Below are 13,455 nucleotides of genomic sequence, written 5' to 3' on the forward strand. Positions count from 1 at the left end.
ATTAGGTCGTCATCGAAGGTAAACCTGGGTCGAGCAAAGGGAGCAGTGTGGCCATCTTTGAGATCCACATCAGCCCTGGATACTGCCTGGGTCGGTGACTTCACACTTATGTCACTCACACATCTTACTTTAAACTGAAAGAAAAACATGACCCACATATGTACGCCTTGATGAAGACCATCTGCACCCTGATCCTCACACATTACAAAGCTCCGACAGCATGAAAACGCTTTCACGTGCGCACCCATAACAGCGGGTCTGTTGTTCATTTGTCTGCCTCTAGAATGTGATTTTGAGGAGTCTCACCTGTGTGGATACAATAACCAGTGGAATGCCAATGTAAACTGGTATGTGGGAGGAGGCGGGGTCCAGGTTCTCCACAATGCTATGCCAAATGATCACACATACAACAACGGGTCAGGTGAGCAAGAGTGATTTGTACATATAATTACTGGGTGTACTATTAATGACTCGTGAAGGGTCAAACTGGTTTTAGTTCATAAGCTAACTACCACAAAGTTAACGAGGGCTACAATGGGTCAAAGTACAGGTACACTCATACAAATACAATAATGAACTGCCTGGGATACTTTAAAAAGTGAAATTTCATCATTATATATCAGACAGTTTAACATATGGGATGTAGTTTCTAGGTTTTTAGGTAGTGCTTCAAATCTGCATTCTTTGTAATGACCTCTAGGGATGGTATGTACGAATTATTTAACAATTCTGATTCCATTATCGATATCACTTATGATTCGATTTCTCACTGGCTCTGCTTTGGGACTAACCACCATCACTAAGCAGGATATGAAAGACATTACATTCATGCAAATGTCGTCAGTATTTCCCTTCTCTATTGTGATATATGTTGGGTAGTAATTATTACACATATTACACAGAACACTGTTCTTAATAATAAGGTAGTACGTTGCTTAATCACTAATCGCTACAGCCCCATACACCAACACCTATCCCTGGGCTAATGAGAATACACATATGATCTTTCCCTTAGTATTTAGGAATGAACACAAAACCAGCAACACGAAGCAAGGATCAAAACCAGCACAAAGAGAGTTTAAAGCGATCGCTACAGTGATTCTACTTTAGAAACATGAACAGGTAGAAACGGAGGCTGCAGCCTGACTGCTCATCAGTTTGTTATCCATTGAGGTTCAGGGTCTGGCTGCAGGGCTGGGGTCAGCTTTAACGTCACTCAGGGTTCTTGGCTTAGCTTGTCTGTGCAGATGCTTGCAAAGAGTCAAACTTGTGTTAGCAGTAGAGTAGACAATTACACTCTTGTCTTCTTGTGCAATTAAAATAAAAGTAATGTTTATATGCACTCTAAAGACCGCGCCACTATTTTCCTCCGAACTGAAGTCAGTTGAGTGCAAGTTCAAGTGGAACCCACAAGTGGGATCAATAAGCAAGGAAACTAACAACTCCAAGGAATTTAACTACTGGGAACCAGTTCTCTACAGGAACTCTAATGTCTATCCTTCCAGTCTGTTTCCACTTTGTTCATCCAATAAAAGGGAAAAACAAGAAAAGCCCCAAAACGTATTAATCCATTTTCTTAACTGCTTACCAAGTTCAGTGTCATGGTGGGTCTGGAGCCTATCCTAACAGATGGACCGACCCATAGTCCATTGCAGAGCGCCGAACTATGCCTTCAATTGCAAAGCAATTCAGTCAATTCAGACTGGATCCTTAGGAGGGTTAATTCTGGGCCCCAGGCTTCGCATTTGATACCCCTGATCCTGGTACAGACCATTTCGTTTTTCCTCAATGGTCTGTAGAACGGTCACCAGTTGGACTCAGCTCACCTTTTACAAACATAACAAAGGTCTGTAATGACTTGTCCTATGGCTCTAACTTGACAAGAGTGGTAAACATAATTCAAAATGTACCCAGAATGGTCCTATCTTTCAGACTGACAGCGTCAAAGCAACACATTACTGTAAGTTTTAAAGTTGTTAAAGCTTTAAAGACTTTGACGTAGGTGTTTAGACATCTAGAAATCACCAAATCAGTGGTTACGTGGCCTAAATAAACCCAGAGAACTCTCCCACTGAATTCCTTTCAGGTCACTTCATGTATGTCGACTCCATCTACGGCAAGACGTTTAAAGAAGTGGCCAAACTGGTGTCTCCAATGACGCAGGTGCCGATGTCCGGCTGTCTGAGTTTTCAGTACCAGCGCAGTGAGATAGGAAACCTCTTCTCTGTTTTCACCCGGGACCAGCTGGGTCAGTACCAGGAGTTGTGGAGGGCAGGGTTGGAGAATCAAAACGACTGGACAGAAATTCCTGGAGAGTGGATACCTGTGCAGGTGGACCTGAAGGCACCCTACTCGGTACAGGTCAGTTCAAGACCTCTTATGAAGTCTTATGTGATGACTTAATGAACAAAGCAAGACCGCTACTTTTAAAGGAGGCAGCTTTTTTCTTATAAAAGCAAAAATAAATTAAGTGGTAGTTAAAGATATACTTTTGCTGCTGTGAACCTAATTTTAAAGCTGGATTCTTTTAGATAAATTCCAATGATGTATTTCTTGAGCTCAAAATTATCTTATCTTATGTGCTGTGCTCCTATTTCTGTCTTGTCTTTCCCCAAACCCCAAAACAAAAGTCTCTTCCTGTTAAAAGAGACCCCACAATCACCAGATGCTCTCTCTAACAATATACGTAATATATGTGACTTACAGTATAAAGTGCCTGGAGACAACTGTTGTTGTGGGTTTTTTACAAGATAAATAAAACTGATTGAATTTTTTTTTTTTTTAAAGTTTGCTATTGAGGTATATAACAAAAACCTCTTTGAACTTTAGCAGACTGCCACGGTCACCCATACTTTGCACGGAAGAAAACAACTTGCCTGTAAACACTGAGCAGAAGAGAAATTGTGAACTTGCAAACCAAAAAACAGAGAACCTTTCCCTTCAAAGGGAAAGTTGCACATTTTAAAACGTGTTGGTTGCAGTGGTGAGGCCCAACTTTTATGCCTTGATATGGTCCATTGCAAATGCAGACAGCTGGAGACCTGGTTGAGCAGTCATTGCTCTTATACTTATTTGAAGACCCCTTGAAGTTCGCTGCCGGGAGCACATGTGTAGCTGGCGCATTGAAATGTTAATTCTCAGCAGACAAGTATATGCAGTCACAAAAAAGGCAGGCACATGGACATTCACAAAGCAAACCCTAGTGCTTTACTGACTTTACTTTGAAGGTGAAAGTCCTCCATTTGTAATTTGGATTGCACTTTTTCTATCCATCCATCCAAACAAAAATACATTGGAGAGCACATCTCTAGTGTCATTGGGGAAATATAAAAAACATTAATTGTGCTATCAATTGTGTTATTGTTTGACAAATGTTACATATCTTTTATGTATATTTCTCTGTCTCTATGGCCACATGCAAGAGATGATTGAGTTGGATTTCACTGAACGTCTCTGTTATTCACATAATAGTCAGGATTTTAACTTTTAAAATCTTTAATTGTTCCGTAGCTTTAGTCGTGTAGTATTAATTGAAAGTACAAGTTTCTGACAATGTAAAAAAAACAAAAACAAAAACCAATCAATGAGTGACTGTTTTAAACTGTGACTTGAATTTCTTTCCATGTGTACGTAATATAGTCGCCAGTGTATCTACAAAGGGAGTAATACGAGTAATCTATGTTAAGGTAGTCTTAATTGATAGATTAATTGATAAACTGCTTGCGGTCTCATAGGTATACATGATGACCTATAACACAGATGTTCTGGTAGGCAGTAAACTGGGCAGGGTTAAATGCAGTGACTCTATGTTAGGTTATCTTTAACTTCTTGTGCTTCCATCATTCGTCTGACAAATGTTTTTGTTCTTTATTTGGTTTTAAAAAGTTTTTGGGGTTTGACTTAAAACTGCTACTAAACTACTACGACTACTGTGCATTAACAGGTAAATATGAACACATCTGTGTGAACACATAACGACCTACAACTTTGTTTATGTCCCTTTAGGTGGTCTTTGAAGTGGCGTTTAACAGTCCACGTGGCGGACGTGTTGCACTTGATGATATTTCCTTTTCTTCGCAGTTCTGCACCACAGACACTGGTGAGCTGCAGATAAAGCCCCTTATTCTTTCACCGCTAATGTCACCAGTAAAATAGTCAAACTTGGTCAATCTTAAGCCTCCAAATTTTAAGAATTTAAATTAATTAATATCTTAAAGCACCAAATCCAAGTAGCAGTAAAGTCATAAAGTCTTTCATATATCAAAATTTGGGAGTTTGCATGTAGATTAAGAAGATGAAAATAACCATGATTAATATAGGATTAATCCTACAGGGTCTACAGATGTTAACATGAAATCGAATACAAATGTTTAAAGGACTGAACAGGAGCCACAAAAGTGTTTATCCTACATTAACCTGCGGTTTCTGTGCATTTATTCTACAGAGCCAACTTTTGACCCCTCTATCGCCAACTGTGATTTTGAGTCTGGTTTCTGCCTCTACACCCAGGAGCAGGCGAAGGAGTCACCGTGGAGAAGAGTCTCCGTGAAGCCCAACATATTCAGGAATGGAGACCACACCACAGGAGCAGGTGGAGAAACAACATCTGACCGTGGACTTCCACTGTTTAAAGTGGACTTATTACACTTTTCTGTATTTCCTATCATATATAAAATGTGACAATACTGTTAAAAATGGCCCAAGTTTCAAATAATAGGGTAAGCTGATGTGCACGTAATTATGCATGAATCATGAAACGCATTTAGAGTCCGAGAATAACAATACAAGCAGAATAGGTCAACTGTGAGGCTGCCTCAGAGAGAAAGTCCTGATTTTTTCCACCACCAAAGAATCCTTTTTGTTAGCAAAAACATCTAGCAGACCAGTACTCGTAAAACATCTTTTATTCTACCATATCACCCAGGTTTCCTATGGGCAACACATAATTGGCTTGACCATAGAAAACCCACATAGAGGCCCCAAAGAGCAAAACTGGTATGTGCCCTGGATGGGTACACACATGTGGAAAAATGTGGGTTTGCCTTGCCTAGTTCCACGGTTTATCCACACCTACTCGCAGTGGGCCCAGATGTGCTCTACATTTCATGCCAGTACTGTGGGTTTGCCCACAGCGGCCTCATACAGGCCCCAAGAGGGCACGTTTGCTGGGTAGTTGAGTTTTCTTGAAATTTCTTTAAGTAGTCTTTGATAATAGTTCTCCAAGCTTTGTGACATCGAGGGCATTGAGAGTTTTCCTTTGGATGTTGGCTTTTGTTTCATTATCTGCAAAGATGATCCCCCATTGCTACAATAATGCTGAGGTCCTGGGAAGGCCAATCCATGGTCTATAGTGCTCTGCTCCATTGTGTGTTTTTCATTTCCCTTTCTTAAGACTGGCACTTCCACTGAAACCATTACTCATAAGTCTTAACAGAACAGTGTAGATCAAGTGAAAGGCCAGATGAATTTCTTAGGTGCCATGTCAGGTGTTTGGGGGATTTGTTTTTTGTATTTCCTAGGACATGACTTTTAGCTGTTTATCACCTGTAGATAGTTTCCTCCACTTTTCTCCACTTTTGGTCTGAAAAATATTATTGTATGCCTGTCGAGTAACAAAGTGCCAGAAGATTAAAGAGTTTAAAACTGGCAAAGTTGTTCGTTATGTTTAGACACAGCACTGGTTCATCTCAGTGTTAAGTGGCTTAAACAAAAAAAACAAACAAAATATTCCTTTTGTCAGGTACAAAGATTGGACTAAAAACTGCGTGAAAAAGCAGCCAATGGTCAAAGAAAAACTTTGAAATACCCCCAGAAAGCTGTTCAAGACCACTTTTAAAAATACAAAAAAGTCTGGCTCCTTCATAAAGAAATGAAGGCTTTTACACAGAACTGTAGCTGGTAAACCAAGTGAACCACAGAGCATTAACAGCCTGGTATTGTTCTCATTAGACGGTGGATGTGAACAAACATCAAAGCTGTGAAATTTAGGCCAGCGTTTTGGTGGTCTGTCGGCTTTTTAGACATTTCTTTGCCTTCACGTGGCGACAGCATCCATGCATGCAAACAAAGCACAGTTTTCCACTGAAAAACAGTTGAGCAGCAGATCATTACCAGGTGTGAGCGGTGATGGGAACGATCACAGCAAGCAGATTCCGAGGAAGAGAGAGTTAGCAAGAAAATAAAATGCTGTCTTCTCCCTCCAGGATCTTTCCTGTTGGCTCACTCCCGACTGGGCCCACGCTCCGGCTACGTTAGCCGCCTCATCGGTCCAACTCTAGCCGGGAACATGAAGTACTGTCTGACATTTTACTTCTCTTTGAGGGGTGAGCTGCACCCTGAAACTCGACAGATTCATATATTTTCCCTGCATGTTGGCATTTATTTGAAATGTGTGAATCTTCTGCTGGAGCTGATCTGAATGATTCACCAACCAGAAATAACTCTGGCAAATGCAGGTTTCAATCAGACGGACCAGGCTCTGGCTGTTTATCTGCTGCATGCGAACGGCAGCCAGGAGAAAATCTGGACTCAGGCAGAGAGGTCGAGGGGAATCTGGATCGCAGCGGATGTCACCTTCCAGACGTCACAGTCTGCCAAGGTCAGCTATGAGGAAGTGGGGGGAAAGCACACATGTGTGAAAGAATAAACAAGGAGTTGGATAAATATATATCCACCTCCTTGTTTATTCTTTTATATATATATATATATATATATATATATATATATATGATAAGATAAGATAAGATAAGATAAGATAAGATAAGATAAGATAAGATAAGATAAGATAAGATAAGATAAGATAAGATAAGATAACCTTTATTAGTCCCACACGTGGGAAATTTGTTTTGTCACAGCAGGAAGTGGACAGTGCAAAAGTTATGACGCAAAAATTAGAATACAATAAGAATAAATACAGTACACAGCTGTACAGAATAGAATAAAATAATATACTATATACAGTAGAATAAAATAGAATAAAAATATACAATAAGATAAAAATAGAATACGAATGCTATATACAACTGAGTAAAAATACAACGATGCCAGAAAAGATTATTGCACTTAGTGTTATTGCACATGTGTGGATGTGTGTGTTTGATCAGTTAAAGTCTTTATTATGGAGTCTGACAGCAGTGGGGAGGAAAGACCTGCGAAATCTCTCCGTCCCACACCGTGGGTGCCGCAGTCTCCCACTGAAGGAGCTGCTCAGTGCTGTCACAGTCTGCTGCATGGGGTGGGAGATGTTGTCCAACAGGGATGACAGCTTAGCCGCCGTTCTCCTGTCACTCACCACCTCCACTGGGTCCAGAGGGCATCCTAGAACAGAGCTGGCCCTTCGGATCACCCTGTTCAGTCTCTTCCTGTCCCCAGCAGAGATGCTGCCGCCCCAGCAGACCACACCATAAAAGATAGCAGAAGCCACCACAGAGTCATAGAAGGTCTTCAGGAGTGGGCCCTCCACCCCAAACGACCTGAGTCTCCGCAGCAGGTACAACCTGCTCTGCCCTTTCCTGTAGAGGGCGTCTGAGTTATGAGTCCAGTCCAGTCTGTTGTTCAGATGAACACCAAGGTACCTGTAGCTGTCCACAGCCTCAATGTCCATACCCTGGATGTTCAGTGGTTGCAGTGGAGAATGCTTGTGCCTGCGGAAGTCTACCACCAGCTCCTTGGTTTTACTGGCGTTGATCTGGAGGTAGTTCAGCTGGCACCAGTCCACAAAGTCTTGAGTCAGTCCTCTGTACTCCTTGTCGTCCCCATCAGTGATGAGGCCGACTATTGCAGAGTCATCAGAGAACTTCTGCAGGAAGCACTGGGTGGAATTGTGGGAGAAGTCTGCAGTGTAGATGGTGAAGAGGAACGGAGCCAGAACCGTTCCCTGTGGGGCCCCCGTACTGCAGACGACCCTGTCCGACACACAGCCCTGAGTCCTCACATACTGTGGTCGGTCGGTGAGGTAGTCCAAAATCCAGGTAGTGAGGTGATGGTCCACTCCAGAGTTCTCCAGCTTGTCCTTCAGAACCGAGGGAAGAATAGTGTTGAAGGCACTGGAGAAATCAAAGAACATGATTCTCACAGTGCTTCCAGCGGTCTCCAGGTGAGCGAGGGAACGATGTAGGAGGTGAATGACGGCATCATCCGCTCCAATGCCAGGCTGGTAGGCAAACTGAAGTGGGTCCAGTATATATATATATATATATATACATATATATATATATATATACGTATATATATATATATATATATATATATATATATATATATATATATATATATATATATATATATATATATATATATATGTATGTATGTATGTATGTATGTATGTATGTCCTGGTTGACCGTTTTCCTGGAGAAAAAGAAAAAAATGGAGGGCTGAAGATTAGAAAGCAGTGAACAAGACAGGAAGGAGAGAAGAAGGAAAGAACCAATAGAAAAATGGGAAAAAGGAAAAGAAAGAAATGAAAGGAAGTGAGAATTGTAATGCACAAGCATCAGTACAAGAGGGAGAAAGAGGGAAAATGTGCAACTGACAGAACTGAAAAGAAAAAGTGGGAACAAGAAACAAGGAATTGATTCATTAATTATGATGGAAAATGGGAGTAAATACGGGGGAAGAAAGAAAAATGAACGACAGAGTAAAGACTGTGAGAAATAGATAAGAAATACACTGAGAAATGAAGACAATGCTTCAGAGAGGGAAAGATAAAAAGGAGAAATTGTTTTTTTTTTAATTTACTGCTGCTGTAGGACATCATCATCACATGTGCTGCGTGATGAAAATAAAGTCATTCAGATGGCAAGGTGCTCAAAGGATTTCTCTACACTGGCTCAGTATTTCACTCATGATTCATTCCTGTCCTAACTGACTGACTAACTGAGGCTCGCGCACACACCAGCACCAACCCAAACAAAGGGTTATGGTTAAAGTGTCTTTGGTTGGGATCGATCTTTAAATCTGTAAACACCTCGTGACTCACCGGTTTGTCCTGTGTTGTTCAGGTGGTCTTCGTGAGCACCTGCAGGAGTTTCTGGGACTGTGGCTCTGTGGCTTTGGATGACATCAGCGTGAGCCTTGGAGACTGCGAGCTGGTGGCGGGTAACAGCTACAAAAAAGCACAGAGAGAGAAAGAGATGTTTTTATTTTATAACCCTGCTTTCAAAGAAAAAACCCTACTAGCCTAAAAACAAGAAGCTGGAACCCTGCTTCTTCTCTTATTCTGCATATTGATTTTCCTCTTGTAGGCCTGCTGTCGTCATATCTCCCTGGACGCTGTGATTTTGAAGCAGGGTTGTGTGGTTACACTCAGGACAAGAAGAGCGACGCTGCTGACTGGGAGAGGAGGCGGGGGGCCACACCGACCTCATACACCGGACCCAGAGGGGACCACACGGCGGGACTTGGTGAGTCACCTCTCCTTTTGTATAAATTGATCCTTTCAGTCATTATAAGCCCCTGACCTACACTGTGTGCTCCGCAGGATACTACCTCCACCTGGAGGCGTCGCCGATGCTGCCCGGCCAGAACGCCCGGCTGATGTCCCGCACTGTGAGAGGAACCAGGGGACGGCACTGTGTTAGCTTTTTCTACCACATGTATGGGTCGGGCACAGGCCAGCTTAACGTTCGCATCAACAAATATGGAAAGGAAGAGCTGCTGTGGCAGAGGAGCGGCGAGCAGAGCATCGCGTGGCTGAAGGCCCAAGTCGAGTACCAGTGTCACAGCCAGCATCAGGCAAGAGTGGAAATAACTTTCTCCTTAATGCAGAAAAATTTATTTTAAACAGTTTAGATGAAGATGGTGGTGGATGTTGACTGGCAAACAACTCACTTGTGGAACACGTGAGGACAGAACTGTAGAGGAGGGGCGATGATCTCAGTTTCTCTAAGAAGCCGTGCTGAGAAATGAGGATCACTTTAATGTCACTGAGATGCTTTAGTGCTTTCATTTAGCCCTCAAAAATACAAGGCCAGAATTGGCCCTGCAAAGACTCCAGTGTGGCCCACTAGACTGCTTCAGAAAAAATGAAGGAGGTTATGCATTTCTAGAATTTTAACTAAAGTAGTTAAGTAATAGATAAACAATTACATGACAGAAAAGTGACCGCTTAATAAATCCAGGACAGTCTGCGCAATGAGCTACAAGAACGTTTTCTGTAATTTTACATATTTACCATGTAGAAAAACTGAAGAACCGATGCTGTTGAAACTGCTCTTCTTTCTCTTATATTGAGATATCTCAGGGATTAAATGTGTAGTTAAACATATTTACACTGATAGAAAGATCAAAGTGGGCTCAACGTGCTAACAAAACAACTTTAAGTTACCTCTTCATTATACCACTTAAATCAATAACATGTTTCATAAGCTGTTAAGCAGCATAACAAACTAATTCCTGATGTAAAAGTGAAATGATGCGTCTTTAATTTTATTCTTTAACATTATTTTCAGTATCTGACAGGCATGAAAATAACAGCTCAGTGGTTCTGCGAGAAATTTAAAAAGGCAAAAGCAGAACATATATTTTCCTTTTGATAACAAAAGGGATTTTCTTTTGGAAAGAAAATCACCCCAGTGTGGTCTTTCTGACTCCACTGTGATGAAACTCGTCTCCACAGCTCGATGTCTTTGAGATTTGGCACAGAAGAAGATGTTTTTGTTTTTTTTACATAGCTTCAGGCTTCTTTTCAGTTCGACGGCTTTCTGAAGACTGTCATTTTGAAACCACACACAACCAGTGGTACAGAGTCATTGCCCAGGAAACAAAGTAGCCTATAGGAGACTGTGTCATGGAAACATGGGCCTCGCTTTAGTCTCGGTAAGATGAACTCAGTTCGACATCCTCTCTTGAACTATTCTGCCTTCAGCATCAGCTTTGCCCCTGTCAGCCTGCAGGTTCAGTATAATTGGTCCTGTCTGGACGCATCACTGTGCAGACTGCATGCACACGTGGGTGTGCCAGAATATACTGAGTACCTAAAATCAAGAAATTACAACGTTGAGTGAAAGACTCTCGAGGTGAATGGATCTTATCTGCAAACAAACTTTAGCACATTTGATCTCATTTATCCTCTGTTCTGGGTATTTCAACATCTCGGCTGTTTTTATTTGGCTAAATGAAAGTTTCAATAATTAAAGGATCATTTTTAAATTTTGCTCCCCTTTGCTCTCTCTTCTTTCTCCCCACCCAGTCGAGGCAGATGACTGCTCCTTCATGAGCCAGCCTCTGTTGGACTTCCCTTCATCTTAAAAGGGATTTCTTCCTCCCCACATTCACCAAGCGCTTACTCGGTGTTGCAGGTCTCACTCTAATATTGTAAGGTCTTTATCTTACAATATAAACACATTGAGACGAGGAGCTAAAAAAAAAACAAAAAAATAAACTCATTCTCATAGGTTAGATATGAAAATATTCAGTGGAGTAGGAATTGTGATTAAAAATCTATAAAGAACATTAAAAATAGTAACAGTAAAATTCAATACTGCTGTTAATAAGACAAGAGATTAGTGCTGCAGAAAATTGTTAACCTGGTGATTTAGCTACTAAAGTAAGTACTGAAGCTTTAAACCGCCTGAGTCTATTTGTTTTATTAGCTGCAGTTCCACAGTGTAAAAGAGACTCAACAGCAGATCAGTATAAGTCTAATACATTCATGTGTCACCAAATTAATACATGCACATTCCCACAGTTTTGGCTTTATTCAGTGGTTTTAGTAACGTAGAGCTTAACCTAGCACATATAAAATGTATTCCCTCTGCAGATAATCTGAAACTTGCATAAACATGCTGTAAATAAAAGAATCAGTGAAAACGTGGTACTCCCAACCTGGCCATTTGTTCAACATAGGTTACCATGGTGATTTAGCAAAGTTAAAAAAGGGCCACTATCATGATTCAGAAAACTCTGACTTTAAGCTCAGCCTTGCTCGCTGAGCTGTTAATGTAGCACAGACCTGCATGATCGTCATCCGTGCAGGTCTGTGCTGCAGCGGTATTAGAGCTTATTTATAGGATAATTCAGTCTAACTTGGAGGTAAAAACAGAGCAGGTGACTTTAGTTAATTTGCAATTATTTATTATAACGACTCGTTCATGATTTGAATCAGAGTCAGAGTGCCTGTTATTGTCAGTGCATTGTAAAATACAGTGAAACTGAAGAGCTATTTCTGCAGGTGTTTCAAAATAAATAACACACAGCATAAAAAAACAAACAAAAAAAACATTAATAAATTATTAATAACACTAATGACACAAAAAGTATTTTTTCTTACAGAAAGTTTCTTGAATTTTGAAACATGGATGGATAGCTCTCTGTATTATTATTCTTGGGTCTTTACTTTACAATTTGAAGCACCTTGAGGCAGCTGTTGTTGTCATTTAGCACGGCATAAATAAAACTGAAGGGGGGGGTGTCCACTGCTGACCTGAACTTTCTTAATCTAAACACTTTATTTGTCCTTTTGTCCCAGATTGTGTTTGAAGCGATCAGGGGTTCTTCAATAAGGAGTGACATTGCCATTGATGATGTTATTTTGGAAGGTGGACCTTGCCCAGGTAAACAAACTGGAACATCCTACAAAAAAAGAAAACATGCAATAAAGGATTTCAGATTTGTCACAACTTCCTGCTTACTTAATTTTTTCCTTCAGAAATGGGGATCAGCACCACTGTGGGAACCTCCAATGAGATCGAGTAAAGTGCAAGGAGTGAAAACGGCGTATAATGCTTACCCCCCCCCCCCCCCCTTCCTGTTTTTTGCACATTACAGACAACTCAAAATGTTGTTGAGTCCTGACTCCTGCATGTCAGTCTAAACATGTGGACAAAGGAAACTTCTCATGTAGTTTCTCTCTTCTTGGAGCGACACATATCAGTCATTTCACAGTCAGCGTTTCTCTGCACTGTAGCAGCAGTGAGCATGTGTTTTTCTTCACATTTGTATTGCATTAGATTAATGCTCATTGCTCAAATAAAGCGAGGATGTTCTTTAACATGAGTTGCTTTTGGTTCTCTCTGTTGATGCCTGGAGTTGGATACAAGAAATATTGTATTTTACTGTCACCTAGTGGGAATACAGCATAGCATACAGGGTCATTTATAAAGGAACAGTGTGAGGGAATTGAGATTCCTTCTCAGGCGATTCAACCTGCAGTCACACCTTGAACCATGTCGCCTGAATAATTCTTATGGTGGGTAAATGACTCTACGGACCTCTTCCAAGGTGACAACCACACTACAGGTTAAATACCTGAGACTCCCCATTAGCTCTGAAGTTTAGCTGCCTTCAACTTAAACCCTTAAGTCTGCAGTAAGAACCAACCTCATAAATTAAAAAAAAGAAAAAAAAAAAAAGAAGTTACATCAGAGGCTCCACACTTCTGTTTTTCCTACACAACCTGTTCATTAATCACCTTAACTGACAGAGGAACAGATGAATGGTTACCACAGATATTCTTA

The 13,455-nt window shown here is 41.0% G+C and overlaps 1 protein-coding gene across 1 annotated transcript in view; it reads left to right on the top strand.

The window, feature by feature from the left end:
* The window catches only part of LOC146665735 (MAM domain-containing protein 2-like), a 29,497-nt gene extending 16,503 nt beyond the window's left edge, over positions 1-12,994 (top strand). The window contains exons 4-15 of the mRNA XM_085413479.1: positions 6-90; positions 284-421; positions 2,087-2,361; positions 4,006-4,099; positions 4,445-4,591; positions 6,204-6,323; positions 6,456-6,598; positions 9,001-9,097; positions 9,244-9,402; positions 9,480-9,733; positions 12,468-12,552; positions 12,648-12,994. Coding sequence (XP_085269605.1) covers positions 6-90; positions 284-421; positions 2,087-2,361; positions 4,006-4,099; positions 4,445-4,591; positions 6,204-6,323; positions 6,456-6,598; positions 9,001-9,097; positions 9,244-9,402; positions 9,480-9,733; positions 12,468-12,552; positions 12,648-12,694 — 1,644 coding nt within the window. The 3' untranslated portion in view covers positions 12,695-12,994. The remainder of the gene's footprint in view (positions 1-5; positions 91-283; positions 422-2,086; positions 2,362-4,005; positions 4,100-4,444; positions 4,592-6,203; positions 6,324-6,455; positions 6,599-9,000; positions 9,098-9,243; positions 9,403-9,479; positions 9,734-12,467; positions 12,553-12,647) is intronic.
* Positions 12,995-13,455: the final 461 nt, after the last annotated feature.

The sequence above is a fragment of the Rhamphochromis longiceps genome, linkage group LG7 (genome assembly GCF_057381845.1).
Source record: "Rhamphochromis longiceps isolate RC_006_pf linkage group LG7, R_longiceps_female_GT1.1, whole genome shotgun sequence".
Lineage (NCBI taxonomy): Eukaryota > Metazoa > Chordata > Actinopteri > Cichliformes > Cichlidae > Rhamphochromis > Rhamphochromis longiceps.